At 38.9% G+C, this 18,982-nt stretch overlaps 1 protein-coding gene across 6 annotated transcripts in view; it reads right to left on the bottom strand.

The window, feature by feature from the left end:
- Positions 1 to 527: 527 nt before the first annotated feature.
- Positions 528 to 18,982, bottom strand: part of LOC104600884 (low-specificity L-threonine aldolase 1-like) — a 55,330-nt gene continuing 36,875 nt past the window's right edge. For all 6 annotated transcript variants that reach the window (XM_010264033.3, XM_088899776.1, XM_088899780.1 and 3 more), the window contains 2 exons: positions 919 to 985; positions 528 to 833 (listed from right to left, as the gene is read on the bottom strand). In XM_010264033.3, coding sequence (XP_010262335.1) covers positions 795 to 833; positions 919 to 985 — 106 coding nt within the window. In that variant the 3' untranslated portion in view covers positions 528 to 794. The remainder of the gene's footprint in view (positions 834 to 918; positions 986 to 18,982) is intronic.

Here is an 18,982-nt window from a genome sequence, read left to right as displayed (position 1 = left end):
AGCTCTCATACCAACTATTATCAGTTACTGAAATTTCTCACGACCCAGAAGTGTTGTTATTAGCCCCAGGACACAAATATGTATATTGACTTTTTTTCTTTTGATAGGAAACGGTACAAATATGTATATTGATTAAGAAAAGCAACTAACCTTTTGCCATGAGTTCACTGTATGAAGATCCAACCCCTCTGTTTTCTGAAAAGCAACAGTCTTGATCTTCTCTCCTTTCCCAACCAGTGCCAATGGATTACTTACATATTTGTTTGATTGACCAGGATGGGAACCAAAACTCAATATCCAAGCTATGGGAAGTTTCTAACCCATCATGGAGACAAATTTAAGACTATATCAAGCTCTACAAGTTAATCAACTTAAGACTGTTAAGAAATCTGTAACTATCCTATTAACTGAGACAACCCAATTAGCCTGTAAAAGTAAGCATTCAATATAGAATGCAAAGGCAAGGCAGGGTTCACGCAACCAACTCAAAGACTGTGATAATGCTATGATGATAGACATGGTAAATAAAACCTACAAAAGCCATAGAAATTGCTTGAGAAATGAAAATGGAAATAGAATTCTTTGGATAGGTAAAAGGAAATGGAAGAAGAAGAAATGCTTTTGATAAGTAGGTAAAGGAAAAAAAAATAAACTAGAAACAAAATATCCAGAGTTCACAAATTTGACACAGCACATATTTCCTATTATTTCAACCTCCAAACATCTTTCTAACAAGAAAAGGAAGTCATTCTTCTGAGACAGAGCAGGAGTCATCGAGGGCCACCAGACAAATCTCAATTTCTAACATTTTCAACTTGGAGTTGAACAGCTTGCTGCAATATTCATATAATCAAATATCAGCCTTACAAATCTAATAAAATCCATGGGAAATAAAGACTAGGTAGAACTATTTATCACCTGAATGCATGACAAAGTATACTGGACATCACATTCTGAAATTTGGTGGTGGAGAACAAGCCTGATGCTGAAAGAGTGAAATGGAAAAATACCTAACCTTAGGTTTACAAAATTCAATGTATTCAAATAACAAGTTATTTCACTATAAGTAAATTATAAATTGTATGAAGCAAACACAAAAAGACTAAAAATGTATAGTCAAATCAACCATGATTTACTTAAATTATATAAAAACCACAATATACCAAAAATAAGAAATGTGAAAATGAATTTCGAACACTTATGGCATTACTGAACAGTGGTTGTTTACTTATAGACAATAATCTCTCTTTAGCTCAAATTAAGGTGGGAATCTCACCTTCTGGAATGAATAGTTATGTGTTAACAACCTACAGGATAAGAACATCTTGGCCACCTCAAAACATAATTTCACAGACCTAAATATATCAAACTGGAAAAAGAAAAATTTTAAGATCAAGAATATTGATGCTTACTTTTTGTTTTAATTTTTCTACTGCACCATCTTGGAGTCTAAGGAGTTCAAACAGATGACGAAATAATATGCATGTCTCAGAATCATAAAATGGAAGTTTTATAAGCCTATGATCAGCATCACATTCAACCAGTGTTAGTTGAAAGAAAGAGCTCCTAACTTGGTATGAAAGAGATACTACCTACTCTAGCATTTTATTAAAAATCTGTCCTGAAAATAGTATTAGCAACGTGTAAGCTAGTAATTGAAAATTCAGTTTTACACAATTAGGAGTAAATAGAACAACCTCAATCCAGTAGAAATTATAAACAGAAATAAAAATCACGGCCATCCCCAAATCTTTTCTTGGTCCTCACAAAGCACATTACAAAAGCCAAAAAAAATGACTCATGCACAAAGCATTAGAAAAACCAATGTCAGGAAAGATCATTTCAATGACATCTTGGCTTCCATTAGGCTGTAGCGCAGCATCGAATGGTAGACTGTATTTTAATTAACTCACCAAAAATTCTTAGAACAAAGTCTCTTAGCCCAGTAATTTATTCAGCTTCTAGTTTTTGGAACAACGTCTAATCCACAAAATTAGAAAGAGCTATATTCAATAAAAGAGTAAAGAAGGGAAAGAGTCTAGGGTTACCTGACTCTAGTAAGGCAGATTTCAGTAGCGTGAACAGTAATCCGAAAATTAATTAACTTCAAATATCAATTCTACTCCCAAAAGCTTTACTAGCCCTCCCTTTTATAATAGGGAAGACTTAATTACAATAAGACTCCAAAAAGAAAAAGGAAACTGACTTGCAAAAGATAAAGGAAACTTACTTGCAATGGAAAACTAACTTATAATAGGAAACTGATTTATTTAGAAAAAGTAGAACTCCGACTTACTTTTTAATAGTAATTCTAAAAAAAATAAAAACTAATATACTAGAAACCTAACAGAAACTGGACTCAACTGATGCTACTTTGGCTTGACTATTGGGCTGCTAATGAGCTGCTTTTCCTTCCTCGGTCATCTTTCTCTTTTCATATAGTTTATGAAAATTTGGATGCTCCCTTTTATCAAATAAAGTTTTCATCAATATTTTTGATATCCAAGGGATGCACTGCCTCATTCACCCCCTCTTGAAAATAAATTGCCCTCGAGTTATCTAGATCATGCTCCCCATGGTAAGATGATAAATGCTTCACATTGAAAGGATCACTAATTTTAAGTTCTAGAGGTAATTGAACTCTATGCATTGGCTCCCATTTTCTCCAAAGTCTAGCAAGGACCAATTTTCTTGGGCTTCAATTTCACAATTTGTGAAATTCACCATATGGATACCTTTCCTTAGAAAGATAGTCCCATACTTCATCTCCCACTTCAAAACTTAGTTCTCTCCTGTGTCTATTTGCATTTGCTTTGTATCTGGCATAGCTTTCTTCAAAACTTAGTCCTCTCCAATTCAGCAATGACATCTTCAGCCTTCTTGTTGTGGTGTTTGAGATTAGGAATAGGAAAAGGTCAAATGGTCTTTGAAGATTCCTTCCAAAGACTATTCCAAAAGAGGAAAAGTCCAGTGGTTCTATTCTTTGAGAAATTGAACTCAAAATCCAGCTTTTTTAGTGCTAAGTCACACTTTTGCCTAGTCTTTACATGTTCTCTAAAGTTTTATCAAAAACTATAGTTTGTCCATCAGTTTGGGGATGACAAGTACTGCTAAACTGAAGCTTAGCACCAAGTTTCTGCCAAAGAACCTTCCAAAAGGTACTCATATATTTAGAGTTTCTATCAGAAGTAATAGTAGTAGGTACTCCATGATATCAAATTATTTCCTTGAAGAAAATATCAGTAAAATCTTACTTGCATCATGAGTTATCTTACAAGGAATAAAGTAAGCCGTATTTGAAAATCTGTCCACAACCACAAAAATACTATCCCATCCTCTAGCAATCTTGGGCAGGTGGTTGAGTTGGGCCAATTTCTAGTTATTGGGCCCAATTGTTTTGTTCTTATTTTAAGTTGTTAAGTTAGGAAGTTGTTGGGCTTTAGGCCCATTAGCTTATGTTTTTTAAGTTGTGACTGTTCAGCTACTTTAGTAGCCGCCCTACTAAGGGCATTCTTGTAATCTTTCATTCTTTTAAGTTAAGTATAAAATATAATGAGGGGTTGGCAGCTAGAACTAATTCAATTCTGGTTATCATCCCACTCTTTCTTTCTTCTCTTTTCTTCTCTACTGCTGAAACTCTTCATCTTCTTCTTCTTTCTCTTCACAAGGAATTCATCCTGATTAACAAACAGTGATTTCTACTTGGTATCAGAGCAAGGCCAAAGGTTCCTTGAGCTGTTTTCTCATTAAGCCCTAGATCGGCCGACTGCATGGTGATTTAAGAGGCTGATCAAAGATCTCAGGTAAGCCCAGTTTTTGGATTTTTTGGTGAATCTGTTTTGCCCTGTAGCTGGTCTAGGGTTTCTCATCAAAATCAGGAAAAATTGGAGAAAGAGGAAGAGTCCTGTTTCTGTTGGACTCTTCAATTTTGACCTAGGAAGTGGCGCCCTAATTTTTTAGGGTTCCTTGGAGTTTTCTGTAAGGGCGGTTCAAGTCCTACTTGATTTGGAGGTTTCTGGAGAGAGCGGCTGCCTCCTCTCTCTCTTCTCCCGTCCTGCAGAAAATGAATCTTTTGTGAGAGGACCATCTAGGGCACCAGAAAAGTGTCATTGGTTCCAAAAGTGTTTCATTTAATCTTCTTGCATATTATAGTAATTTTCTTTGCACCTTTCGAGAAGTATGGAGGGTAACGGAGTTGAAAACAAGCCCGGGAGTGAAATAGACCAATGGAAGGAGGTGTTGGAGACCTTTCCAAGGGCTCAGACCATTACTATAGTTAATTTGGATGGTTCGAATTACTTAGAATGGTCACAATCTGCAAAGATGGCCATTGGTGCTTGTGGGAAGTTAGGGTATATCATTGGTGAAGAAGTGAAACCCGAAACTAACAACTCTCGATGGGTACAGGAGAATTATATGGTGATGACTTAGCTATGTAATTCCATGTTGCCCCATATAAGTAAAAACTTTTTATGCGCAAATACATCTAAGGAAATATGGGATGGGGTTGCAGAAACCTATTCACAGAGGAAGAATGTTGCTAGGACTTATCAAATGAGAAATCAGATTATTGCTACAAGGAAGGGAGATAGAACTATTGCAGTTTTCTTTTCAGCCCTTAAAACCCTATGGCAGGAGATTGACCATTTAAAGACATTTGCTTGGGAAACCACTAAGGATGCAGCTGCCTACCAAAAACACCTAGACAAGTATAAGGTGTTTGAATTTCTTGCTGGCCTTAATCCCGAGTATGATATTGCAAGACAGCACATTCTTTCCAGGGACAGTGTTACCCTCTCCCAGGCATATGCCTTTGTGACTACTGTAAGAAGCCTAAACATACAAGAGATACTTGCTGGAAGCTTCATCCACATCTTGTGCCAAGTAGACTCAAAAATAAGAAGGGAAATGCTCACATGGCAGTCACTAGTGAAATTCTGACCCCTCCTACTACAGCTGCTCTGGAGTATGTTGCAATTGCTGCAGTAAGGGTCGAACTTAAGAGGTATGGGCAGTTTTTCAACCAATGGGATACAGCCAGTTCTAGTGCAGCAATAGGCAGACAGCAAGGTTCAGGTGGTTCTAGTGGAGTTCACTCTACTTCCTTTGCTCACACAGGTAGTTCACATGCCACTGCAAATTTTTTTTCTACTTCAAGTAAGGAGGGACCTCCTTGGATTATAGATTTTGGAGCCTCTGAGCACATGACCCATAGCTCCACTATTTTTTCCTCTTACCAGCTCTATTCTGGCAAAGATAGGGTCCCCACAGCTGATGGATCTCATGTTCCCATTGCTGGGAAGGGGTCTGTCAAGATTAGTCATTCCATTTCCCTTTCCTCTGTCCTTCATGTTCCCAAATTGAGCACTAATTTGTTATCTGTTAGTAGTTTGATTAAGAACCTGAACTGCTCAATAATTTTTTCTCCTGGTCATTGTATCTTGCAGGGTCTAGATTCAAAGAGGACGATTGGGAGTGGTCGTGAAGTGAATGGAATCTACCTCCTGGATGTGCTTCCTCCTCATCAGAGTCATCATGTCAACAGGGACAATGAGTCAGGGTTTGTGGGTTAGATTATGCTTTGGCATAATTGTTTGGGTCATTTTCCTTTTTCTTCTTTGAGTCTTTTGTTTCCAAAACTATTTGAGTCTATTAGTTTGTCAAGTCTGGAGTGTGAAGGTTGTCAACTTGGAAAGCATTGTAGACATTCCTTTAAAGCTAGTAATAAAAGGTGTTCTTCTTCTTTTGACGTTATTCATTCTGATGTGTGGGGACCTTATCATGTTCCTTCTATGGGTGGTTTTCGACATTTTCTCTTATTTGTGGATGATTTCTCTTGATATTCTTGGGTTTACTTGATGAGATCTCGAGATGAGGTACCATCCTTGTGGTAAGGCAATTTCATCAGATGGTGCTAACACAGTTTGGAACACGAACAAAGGTGTTCAGATCAGACAATGCCAGAGAATATTTTGAAAAACACCTTGCTTCATATCTGTTATAATATGGTGTTGTCCATCAGAACAACTATTCCTACAGTCCACAGCAGAATGATGTTGCAGAAAGGAAGAACAGACACATTGTTGAGATTGCAAGAAGCATGATGATCACATCTACAGTTCTAGTTCGATTTTGGGGTGATGCAGTTCTCACAGTAGTATATTTGATTAACAGGGTGCCTTCTCGTATACTTGGATTCAGCACCCCATTCAGTCTCCTTTTTCTTGAGGGGGAGACGTTTCATATTCCTCTCAGGGTGTTTGGGTGTGTTTGCTTTGCACATATCCTAGGTTCTCACCGCTCGAAGCTTGACCCGTAGGCAAAGAAGTGTGTCTTCCATGGATATGCAGAAAATCAGAAAGGGTACTGCTGCTATGATCCAGTCTCTGGGAGTCGGTATGTTACTATGGATGTCACTTTTTTTGAGTCCACATACTTCTTCTTGAAGAATCCTTCTCAGGGGGAATGTTTTGGGGAAGTGAGTGAGTAGTCTATCCCTCTCCCAGTTCTAGTCCCTGTGTCCACTCTTGTGCCTGATCCTCCTATGTCACCTACCTTACCACCTCCCTTGCGTCTTGCTTCTCAGCGTTACTCACGATAGAGATTTCACAGGGAGGTTGATTCCACTGCAGCAAAACTCACATCACTTCCTATTGGTTCCTTGGAGACTCCAAATTCAGCTAACACGGATTTAGGTATTCCTCTTGATCCCTCTATTGTTTCAGTTCTCATTGATTCTACTAATCCCATTACAGATAACCTGGACCTTCCTATTGCCCTCAGAAAAGGGAAGAGAAAGTGTACTGCTCATTGTATTTCACAGTACTTATCCTACAGTGGACTTTCTCCTTCCTATCGTGCTTTTCTTTCCTCTCTTGACCCTGTGTCTATACCCAAGGGTGTCAGTGAGGCTCTCTCCAAACCTGAGTGGAAGACAGCTATATAGGAAGAGATGGAAGCTTTAATTAAGAATCAGACATGGGAAATTGTGGACCTACCAGAGGGCAAGGAGACTGTCGGATGCAAATGGGTTTACATAGTAAAATATAAGGCAGATGGAAGTATAGAAAGGTACAAGGCCAGACTTGTTGCAATAGGGTACACACAGACCTATGGCATTGATTACTTAGAGACCTTTGCACCGGTAGCAAAGATAACCTCTATTCGGATACTTCTTTCTCTTGCTGCCACACACTCTTGGCCCCTGTTTCAACTTGATGTGAAGAATGCTTTCCTAAATGGAAATCTGCAAGAGGAAGTGTATATGAATCTTCCTTCTGGCTTCTACAGTGATGCTGAAAAGGGAAAGGTATGCAGGCTTAAGAAGTCATTTTATGGCTTGAAACAATCTCCCAGAGCATGGTTTGATAGGTTCAAGAAGGTCTTGGTTGCTTTTGGATACACTTGGACTCAATCCGATCATACCTTGTTTGTGAAGCGAAGGGGATCCTTGGTGTGGATGATATTGTTGTTATAGGGAATGACCTAGGTGAGATTGATTGTGTGAAGAAGAAACTACACAAAGAATTTGAAATTAAGGATCTTGGAGAACTTGGATACTTCTTAGGCATTGAAGTTGCAAGATCAAAACATGGAATTTTTATCTCTCAGAGGAAGTATGTCTTGGATCTTCTTCAAGAAACAGGGAAGCTTGGAACAAAGGCAATCAGTACTCCTATTGATAAGAATCACAGAATTAATGCATCAGAAGGTGAGCCAGTAAAGAACATTGGGAGATATCAGAGACTTGTGGGTCGGATGCTATACTTGTGTATGAAAAGACCAGACATTTCCTATGTAGTGTGGTAAGTCAATACATGCATGCTCCACGAGTCCAACACTGGGAGGCTGTTGACAGGATTCTTGCTTATCTAAAAGGACACCCGGGCAGAGGCATATTGTTTGTTGATCATGGATAGTTGAAACTAAAGGCTTAGACATATGTAGATTGGGCAGGATGCCTTGATGACAAGAGATCTACTTCAGGAGTATGCACCCTTGTTGGGGGTAACCTTGTCTCGTGGAAGAGTAAGAAACAGACAGTGGTGGCAAGATCAAGTGCTGAAGCTGAATACAAGGCCATGGCACATGGAGTTTCAGAACTTCTTTGGATTTGTTCCCTATTGGGAGAGATTGGTATACAGGCAGAATAACCTATGATGTTGTACTGTCATAACCAGGCAGCAATTAACATTGCCCATAACCCAGTTCAGCATGACCAGACTAAGCACATTGAAGTGGATAGACATTTCATTAGAGAAAGGGTGACTTTTGGGGAAGTTTGTCTCCTATACATTGCTTCGGATCTGCAGCTTGCTGATGTTCTCACAAAAGGTGTTGCAAGGAACAAGCTGGAGCATGATCTACGCAAATTGGGAATGTGTGACATTTACTCCCAACTTAAGGGGGAGTGTTGAGTTGGGCCGATTTCTAGTTATTGGGCCCAATTGTTTTGTTCTTATTTTAAGTTGTTAAGTTAGGAAGTTGTTGGGCTTTAGGCCCATTAGCTTATGTTTTTTATGTTGTGACTGTTCAGCTACTTTAGTAGCCGCCCTACTAAGGGCATTCTTGTAATCTTTCATTCTTTTAAGTATAAAATATAATGAGGGGTTCGCGGCCAGAACTAATTCAATTCTGGTTATCATCCCACTTTTTCTTTCTTCTCCTTTCTTCTCTACTACTGAAACTCTTCTTCTTCTTCTTCTTTCTCTTCACAAGGAATTCTTCCTGATTTATAAACAATGATTTCTACTCAGGTCAAGAACAAAGTCCATAGCAATATCAACCCAAGGATAAGAAGGAATCGTTAAAGGTGTATATAAACCACCATTACAAGCATTTCCATTGGCTGTTTGGAATATATGACACCTTCGCACATAGTAAGAGACATCACTCAAGGTTTGGATAAAGAAGCTTTCCTAAATCAGAGCACAGGTCTTATATCACTATCAAAATGTCCAGATTCATGAGCCTCCTTCATAATGATCTGTCAAAGAGATGTGTTAGGAATTCATAAGCAATTTCCTTTCAAAAGGAAACATTCAGCCAGAAAATAAACTTGATTTTCTCCAACTTCAGCATCACCCGTTGTTTTCTTAATGAACTCGCCCTCCATTTGCTGCTCCTTCAATAATTCAAATCCACACAGCTTAAAAGAGAATGTCTTCTGCTCAAGGCATTAGCCACCTTATTTAGAGTCTTGAATTTGTGCTTGAGCACAAAAGTATATCCTTTAAGGAAAGAACCCATTTAGCATGCCTAGGGTGCAATTTATGTTGCCCTAAGGAATTGCATGGCTTCATGATCTGAAAACAGCATAAACTCCTTACTTAGCAAATAATATCTCTGAAACTGCAATGGTTGCATTATGGCATAAAACTCAAGATCATAGGTAGAGTAATTTAGTAAGGCTCTAGTCAACTTCTCACTAAAATACCCTACAAGTCTGCTATCTTGGATTAGAACAGCCCCAATGCCCACCTTAGATGCATCACAATCAAGTTCAAACAACTTGTTAAAATCTACAAGTATCAAACAATGAGAATGTTGTATTTCTAATACTTTATGTCACATGGGCACTTGTGTAATTTTACCTTTATTATTGCCACCCTAATATAAATAAGGTGCTGCCTGGGCGGGTTCTATAAGTAATAGGAAATCTACTAGTAGATACTACACCTTTGAGGGAGGAAACTTGGTTACCTGGAGAAGCAAAAAATAGAGTATGGTTGTAAGGTCCAATGCTAAGGCTCAATACAGAGCTATGGTGCATGGAATTGCAAAGATGCTTTGGATAAAGAACATGTTGGGAGAAATGGGATTGTAGTTGACAGCCCTATGTCATTTTATTGTGACAATAAGACAGCCATCAGTATTGTTACCAACCTAGTTTTTCGTGATAAAACAAAGCATATTGAGATTGACAAACACTTCATATTGAGATTGACAAGACCCCCCCTTTCAACTAATGTTATGCGTCTTTATTCTTCTCAATATAAAAGACTTTTATTAAAAATAAAGAAAAAATGAGATCCCCCCTTCCCCCTCCTAACCTCCCTCCTCTTAAGGAGACTTACGCCTCCTTGTGTTCGGAAGGCTTACGCCTCTTGCATTCTGAACTACTCATACCTCTAGGTAGTGGAACACCTCGCGTCACACCTCCGCATTTTAAAACATTGCTTGTGGTTAGGATCAATTGGGGTTCCAATTGGTTTACATCCCAATTTTCCAACATCCTAGAGAAAGTCAAGAATATATTTTCTTTGAGAAATGAAAATACCCTTCTTTGATCTTGCTACTTCAATTCCCAAAACGTATTTAAGATCACCAAGGTCCTTGATTTCAAACTCAAGAGGCAAGAAAAGATTTCAACTGAGAGATTCCAGAGATGTCAGCTCTAGTCAAAACAATATCATCTACATAAACCATCAGCATAGTCACCTGATCATCATGCATTCTTATGAACAAAGTATGGTCAGCCTGAGATTGAGAGAACCCAACTATCAAGATTGCTCTTTTGAATCTATCAAACCAAGTTCTAGGAGATTGTTTGAGTCCATACAGGGACTTCTTTAAGCGACAAACCTTTCCCTCACTATTAGGAAGGCTCACTCCCGATGGCAGGTCCATATAAACTCCCTCCTGTAGGTCTCCATTAAGAAAGGCATTTTTGCACATCCATTTGATATAAAGGCCAAGAGAAGTGTGCCGCAAGAGACAAAATCACATGGATAGAACTCATTTTAGCCACTGAAGCAAATGTTTCCTGATAATCAATGCCATAAGTCTGAGTATACCCATGGTTCAAAGTATCGATACGATACGCCCCATATCGTATCTTTTGAAAACAATACGGGTGTTTCAGACCCCCAATTTTTTTAATAATAAAAAACAGGTTATAAGCTTTCCAAAAAACCAAACTTTGAAAAAAAACTAAAAAAAATAGTTTCGGCCATTTCTAAGTGCCGATATGATACGAATGAAACTCGTATCATATTGGTACTTTGAACCTTGAGTATACCCTTTGGCTACCAACCGTGCCTTATATCTTTCAACAGAGCCATCAGCCTTGTGTTTAACTGCATACACCCACTTACATCCAACTGTAGATTTATCCTTGGGAAGAGAAACAAGATCCCAAGTCTAGCTCTTTATGAGGGCATCCATCTCCTGGTTCATAGATTCTTTCAAATGGGGTAATTACACTACCTCTGTAACACTATGAGGAATAGAAACAGAAGAGATAGCTGAGATATAGGCACAATAAGAGGGTGAGAAAGCATCATAGGAAACATAATTGGTGATGGGATAGTTGGTGCACTTTCTCTTTCCCTTGCGGATGGCAATGGGAAGATCAAGGTCAGGATTAGTGATAGGAGCATCAGTAGATTCAAGAGGAGTAGGGTCAAGGTTACCTGAGTCTGGGTGTTCAGATTGTGGTGGACATTCAGCATTAGAAGCTACCTTTTTCTGCCACCTAATAAAAAACTATTGCCAAGACCAAGGACGAAACACATGAAGGGGAGGAGGAGGTGAAGGAATGGTAGTAGAAGATGGAATGGAAGTAGAATATGAGTCTGGAATAGGAAGACAAAAGGGAGTCTGATCTTCACTAACATTCTCCCCCTGAAGAGAAGGATGAGATGATTGGAAAAAAGTGGAAGACTCGATGAATGTAACATCCTTAGAAGCATATCTCCTTCTAGATTGAGGATCAGAGCAGTGATACCCTTTCTAGACAGGAGAATAACCAAGGAAAATACATCTGATAGACTTATGATCAAATTTGTGTCTAGAGGGACTCATATCATGAACAAAGCAGAGGCAACCAAAGACCCTAAGAGGAAGACTGAATGTGGTTCATCAGGAAAAAGGAGTTGATGAGGAGATTGAAGTTTGAGGCTCCTTGATGGAAGTCAGTTAATGTGGTACATAGCTGTTTCAACAGCATTTCCCCAAAAACGAGTGGGAACATGAGTCTAAAACAACAACCCTCTGGTAACTTCAACAACATGTTTATTCTTTCTCTCAGCAATCCCATTCTCTTGTGGAGTAGGAGTGCATGAACTCAGGTGGATGACACCCTTTTTCTTAAAGAAATACTTGTAGTTGGTTTTTGTTGGTGTGAAAATTTTAATAAATTCTCATGCAACATAATTCATATTATTTTGGGTAAGGCCCATTCAGGGAATCATACGGATTATTCCCCTTAATTACAGCTCCGCAAGAAAGTAGAGAACACCTTTTGATTCTGACTTGGAGAAATGAACGCATAGAACAAAAGAAATGAACAATAGGGTACTTAAAAAGAACTTTTCATTTGCTTTTCTTTTACATCAAGTGTACAAGAATGAGAAGAAAGAAAAAGAAAATACAATTAAGAAACTATACGGTCATACATTCCTCTTTTCTTTTTAATACAAAGAAAATTTCCTTCTCACTCCTTTCTTCACAATAAGTTGTAGTCAATCAGATGAAATTCTGATTGTAGGCAGCCTTAATCCTTGGAATTTTGCATACAAAAAAGGGAACCATAGTCAATCAAACTGAATATTTGATTGTAGACGATTTTCATCCCACTGCTCTTCATTTTCATTTGAAGGGAACCATAATCAGCCTTCGAGAATTAGATTGTAGACGGTTTAATCCCTAACTTTGTCTTGAAAGAAGGACCATAATCAACCAAGTAGAGGCACCTGATTGTAGATGGTTTATTCCCCTCTACTCTTCATTTTCATTTGAAGGGAACCATAATCAGTCTTCGAGAATTAGACTGTAGATGGTTTAATCCCTAACTTTGTCTTGAAAGAGGGACCATAATCAACCAAGTAGAAGCATCTGGTTGTAGATGTTTTATTTCCCTCTATTTCCTTTCTCAAAAGTGAAAATAAAAGAGAGAGAGAAGGATACATAGCAGAAGACATATATAGGAAGTATTCACAGAGAGGACTTTCTTTTTTTTAGTGAGACTTTTCCTTTCCTGCCTTCCCTTGAGCACTTCTCTTTTCTTCTATCCTTACCTTTGCTTGTCTTAAGAATCCCTTGTGAGAATTTTCTCCAAAGAGTCTTTATTTCTCTCCGCTTCTAGTTTCCCCTTAAGGAGCTTAAATAGGGAATGGGGTAGTTATGTAACTACCTCCTCCTAGGTGAAGGACACTTGTCCCTCCCACTTAAAGAGAGGGAACTCCCGTATGGGATACTGTTTTATAGTTTTAATGATTTGGCTAGCAAACTAGCTAACCCACGTTCTAATTTATTTAAATATTATTTGGATTAAAAAAAAATTTCCTTCAACAATTTTCAAAGTATTCTTTTGGATTATCAGATCTTTTTATTTTAATTCTCCTCAAAACTGTGTTTCCGCCATTTTCATGAAATTTTGGACAATTGTAGGAACTTTGTCCCGACTTCGCATCAAGTAGAGCTAGGTGTATCGAGAATAGTCATCAATGAAAAGAATGAAGTACTTGTAACCTCCCATACAAGGAATAGTATATGGGCCCCAAACATCAGTGTGGATCAAATGAAAGGCAACATTGCTTTTCTATTACTTGCAAAATATGTGGTTCTACATTGTTTTGACAAATGACAAACTTCACAATCAGGACTTAAGTTTAATACTGACTCAAACAACATTGGAAAGAAAAGTCTAACAAAACCAAAGATACATGACCAAGATGACAATGCCATTGCTGCAAAAGACTCAATTTCTAACTTGTAGAGGACTCGACCTGACACAACATTCCTTGTTCCAAAGCTTTATCAAAAAGGTAGACTCCTTCAACTTCAAGTCCACTTCCAATCATCCTCCCAGTGCTTAGGTCCTAAAAAACATAATGGGTAGGAAAGAAAGTCACATAGAAGTTATGAGATTTAGTCAGAGAACTAACAGATAATAGATTTTTATGAAACTGGGGAACATGAAGCATGGATTTTAAGGAAAGGTTTTGGGCAAGCTTAACTTCACCCAAACCAGAGATAGGAGCCTAGGATCCATCAGCAACTGTAACTTTAACTTTCCCAGGGGTCAGTGTAAAGGAAGAAAAAGAAGAAAACATACCAGTCATGTGGGCACTAGCTCTAGAGTCAACAATCCATGGGTTATTAGTGGAGAGGCAAGCAAGTGCAGTACCTGAATTAGCATATGCATTGGAAGGATTACTAGTGTTGTAGCTTACATAGTGTTGTAGCTGCACCTTAGGAACTCCCTTACTCAAAATATCTACTAGTTGTTCTTTTGAAGTAATGAAAGGAAGACACACTTCCCTAAGGCCACTCTCCCTCATATAAAGTGTCGGTCTTACCTCAATGTGCTTAGTTTTGTCATGCAAAACCAAGTTATGAGCAATGTTAATAGCATCTTGATTATCACAATATAATATCAGGGACTTATCATAAGTGATACCTGTCTCATCCAGGAGAGATCTGAGCCATAACAACTCCAAAACCCCCATGGGCCATAGTCGTATACTTTGCCCCACTGAAGATCTAACTACCACTGACTGCTTCTTACTCCTCCAAGAAACCATGTTTCTAATTACCATAGCACAATAACTTGATGTAGACCTCTTGTCATCTATATTACCTGTCCAAGCAGCACTTATATAGACTTCTAATTTAATATGACCATGCTTGGCAACGAGTATGCCCTTCCCAGGAGTGCCTTTAAGATAACATAGCACCCTTTCTGCAACAGCCATATTTGTGTCTCCGGGGGCATGCAAAAACTAGCTAATTACATTCACAACATATGAAATGTTTAGATGTGTCATACAGAGATATAAAAGTTTCCCCAAACAATCTCTAAAACACTCCCCTATTTTTCAAGAGCTCTTCATCATCAGTTGAGAGCTTGTGATTCACATCAATAGGAATGAAGGCAGGTTTGGCACCAAGCTTTCCAATCTCAATGAGAAGGTTCAGCACATACTTCCACTGGGAAATGAAGACTGCTTCTTTGGATCTAGCAACTCCAATGCCCAAGAAATATCTCAACTCCCCTAAATATTTGGTTTCAAACTCAGAATTAAGGAACTTCTTGAAACCAGTAACTTCCTGTGTATCACTACTAGTAACAACAATATCATCCACATAAACAATAAAAAAGGTGACCCAAGTATCTCTCCTCTTAACAAAGAGGATATGATCTAATTGGGTTTGAGTGTATCCAAACAAACGAGAGCAGCCCTCAACCTGTCAAACCAAGCACGTGGAGATTGCTTCAAGCCATAAGTGACTTCTTCATTTTGCATACCTTGCCTTACATCTCCTTACCATACATACCAAGGGGAAGAGACATATATACTTCTTCAATTAGATCACCAATCAAGAATGCATTCTTAACCCCAAATTGATAAAAAGGCCAATGACAACTCACTACCAAAGACAATAACCCTTACAGAAATCATTTTAGCTACTGAAGAGAAGGTCTACATATAACTTATCCCATATGCCTAGGTATATCCCTTGACAACAAGTCGTGCCTTATACCTCTTAATTGTTCCATCAGCATGATACTTGATGGTGTAAACCCATTTACAGCCAATAGGTTCCTTACCAACAGGCAAGTCAACAATGTTCTTTGTTCTTATGAAGTGCTTCTATGTCAATTCTCATGTCACCCCTCCACTCTGGTTTGGCCAAGGCTTCAGTTACAGACTTAGGACTGGGAAAGTAAGGAGAAGAAGCACACTCGATGGAAATAGAAGGAACTATAGAGGACTCAATACAAGGTTCAACAAGAATTGGCAACAGAAGGGGTGAAGTAAACAGTTCAAGAGAATGCTTCCCCTCAGAAGAATGAATATAAAAAGGAACAAACTCTGCAAAAGTGACATCAATAGAAACAAATCAAGTGTTAAAATAAGGAATATGTAAATTTCCGAGCCTTATGTTCAAATTTGTGTCTCTTGGAACTAGGAATGTGTACATAACACGTAGAGGAATGGAGAAATATCAAAAAAGAAAGAGGACACCAAAACGAGACTTAAACCCCAAGACTCGAGAAGGAAAATGGTTAATAAGATAGATGGTTGTTAAAACTTCATCACCCCAAAATCTCACAGACATGGGTAGCAAAAAGACTACTCCTTGCAACTTCCACAATGTGTTGTTTTTCCTCTCCGCTACTCCATTTTTTTTGTAGAGTATGGGCACAAGAGCTATAATGAACAACCCCAAACTTTTCAAAATAGAAAAGTTAAGATCCTTCTCAAAATATTTCTTAGCATTACCTGATCGAAATATTTTGATGCGGATATCAAACTAGGTGAGTACATATTCATGAAACTTCACAAGTTTAGGCACCTCAGCACGAGAGCGCATAAGATAAATCCATGTATACCATGAAAATCGTCAATAAATAGAATGAAATATTTATAGCCACCTATACAAGGAAAATGGTAGGGCCCCACACATCAAAATGAACAATATTAAAAGGAATAGTATATCTTTTATTACTTGTAGGATAAGAGTTCTTACAATGCTTTAAGAACTCACAAGACCCATGATACGTGCCTTAGGAGAACTCACCCCTAAAAGCTAGCTATTAGAGGGAGGGAACCCAAGCACATATATACCCCACAACAGCATCTCATACTACCAATGTGGGATATCTCAAATTAGAATCCCATACTACCAATGTGGGACAAATGGATCGTAACATTCTACCACGCTCCACATGCAAGTTGGCTTTGCACTAGTCCTCCTAGTCCCGACCGAATACTGCAATACCGATGTCACCACCTACATCGCACAATTGCAACTAGGAGGTATGCTGTAGGCTCTGATACCATTTGATACGTGCCTTAGGAGAATTCACCCCTAAAAGCTAGCTATCAGAGGGAGGTGTAGAGAAGATGGGCCGAATGGCCCATAGGCTGTTATTCTATGTTACATTTATGTTCTTTTCTGTAATGGGCCTTATTCTGGGCCCATCCTCTTCTATGCTATGTTTTTTGTAATTTCTTGCCCAACCAAGGGCCTCCCTTGTAATTATTCAAAAATTAACTTAATGAAATAGTGTTAGAGTGTTAGAGGGAGAGATTAGTTTGAACCTCTCATTCTCTAACCCTCTTTGCCGCCAGCTCTCTCTTCATCTTCTACCAATCTTTTCAGTTGTTTTACTCCTTTTGATTTTTCCATCTAATCCTATACAATCCCATACTTCGAAGGGCTGTTTTTCAACATGGTATCAGAGCAGGCCTGAACTTGGTGTGGCTCTCATGTGGGTATTGTCCAGCCGACTACATGAGGGAGTTCTAGGGCTGGAAGTTTCAACTTGTTCGCCTAATTCTTAGAGGTCATTGGAGGGTGCCCAAGACTCTAATCACTTGGAGAGTGGTTCGATGACCAGGAAGAATCAGAGAGAAGGACTGTTCGGCCTGATTTGGAGCTCAAATCAGAGATTGATAAGACTGTAAGTTGCATTTAGTTATCCCTGGGTTATATTTCTGGTTTTGGGGACTGTTGAAGTGTTCGAGACCCCTTTAAATTTGTTCAGCTGTTCGACTATGGTTAACCTGATTTAACTCGGAGATTTCTGGGTTGTTTTTCTCACCCTGTTGGACTATCAAGTTGCTGCAACCTCTTTGGACTCAGTGGTGCAAGTTCTTCAGTTTAGTTGCTTCTTGGACCTATACGGACTGCTCCTGAGGTGGTTCTTACTTGGTGACAGTGGGGTATTCTCTGCTGCATACACAATGCTCGTAAAAAGGCCTCTTTAATTACTGCGGATTGTGTTTTGCTCTCTTTAGGGCACTTATTGTTGGGAACCTAAAATCCCTAACTTGAAAGGTACTCCAATCGGGTACACAGTGTTTGGAGATCTGCTGGTTACCTCTTGAAGGCTGAATCAAGTCATCTTCTTCTTGAAAGAGTTGTTACCGAGCTTGGTTCTCACGGCTGTCGGGTGTGAGTTGGCCTTGTGAGTTGCTGTGTTTGAGGCCGATTTAACCCAATTTGAAGCATTTACATGATGGACTCCTCAGATATTGAGAGTAAGAATGTTGCTCAATATGGACATGCTTTGGGAACCCCAGCTAATTCTTTGTTGACTGTGACCACGGTTAAACTGGATGGAACCAACTATCTGGCATGGTCACAATCTGTGAAAATTAATATATGTAGTAGAGGAAAGTGGGGTTTATCTCCGGGAGCAAGAAGGCTCCCCCAGAGGATGATCCCTCTTATGAGAAATGGATTCAAGAGAATTACACCGTTATTGGGTGACTTGTGAATTCAATGCAGCCACAGATTAGTCAACATTATCTATGGATGAACTCAGCAAAGGAAATCTGGGACAGTGTTGCAGAAACCTATTCCCAGAAACTAAATGTAGCCAGAGCCTATAAATTGAGAAGTGATGTGAAGAATTTAAGACAGGGGGATAAATCCCTTGCGGTATACTTCTCAACCTTGAAGTCTTTGTGGCAAGAAATTGATCTAATAGAAGCTGTAACATGGGACACTACCAATGATGCAGAAACCTACAGGAAATTAGTTGAAAGAAACAAGGTGTTTGAGTTCCTAACTGGACTAAACCCAAAATACGACAACACAAAACAAAATATTTTATCCAAGGAAAGTGTCTCATTGTCAGAAGCGTATGCTTTGGTCAGTAGTGAAGAAAGCAGAAGGCTGGTACAGGTTCAAGGGGTTGGCACTATTGATCACTTTGCAAATATGGGAGTTAAACCCAAAGGAGTTGTGGGGGCTCCTAGTTGCTCTGGAAAGAAAGAAGTTGTATGTGAATACTGCAAGAAGCCAAATCACACCAAAGACAAGTGCTAGAAATTACATCCCGGTCTTGTTCCTATTCGATTCCAGAAGAAACATGATAGTAGAAGGACAGGGAGTGCAAATGTAGCAACTGGTCCAGATACTGAAGTTGAGTCTGCTTGTGCACACTTAGCGGTCATGAAAGTTGAGTATGAAAAGTTTGGAAAGATGATCAGTCATCTCGAAGGTGTAACTTCATCTTCCA

The sequence above is a fragment of the Nelumbo nucifera genome, chromosome 3, assembly GCF_055504915.1.
Source record: "Nelumbo nucifera cultivar China Antique chromosome 3, China Antique-T2T, whole genome shotgun sequence".
Taxonomy (NCBI): Eukaryota; Viridiplantae; Streptophyta; class Magnoliopsida; order Proteales; family Nelumbonaceae; genus Nelumbo; species Nelumbo nucifera.
Note: the sequence above shows the minus strand (reverse complement) of the source record. Positions and strands in the feature narration are given on the sequence as shown.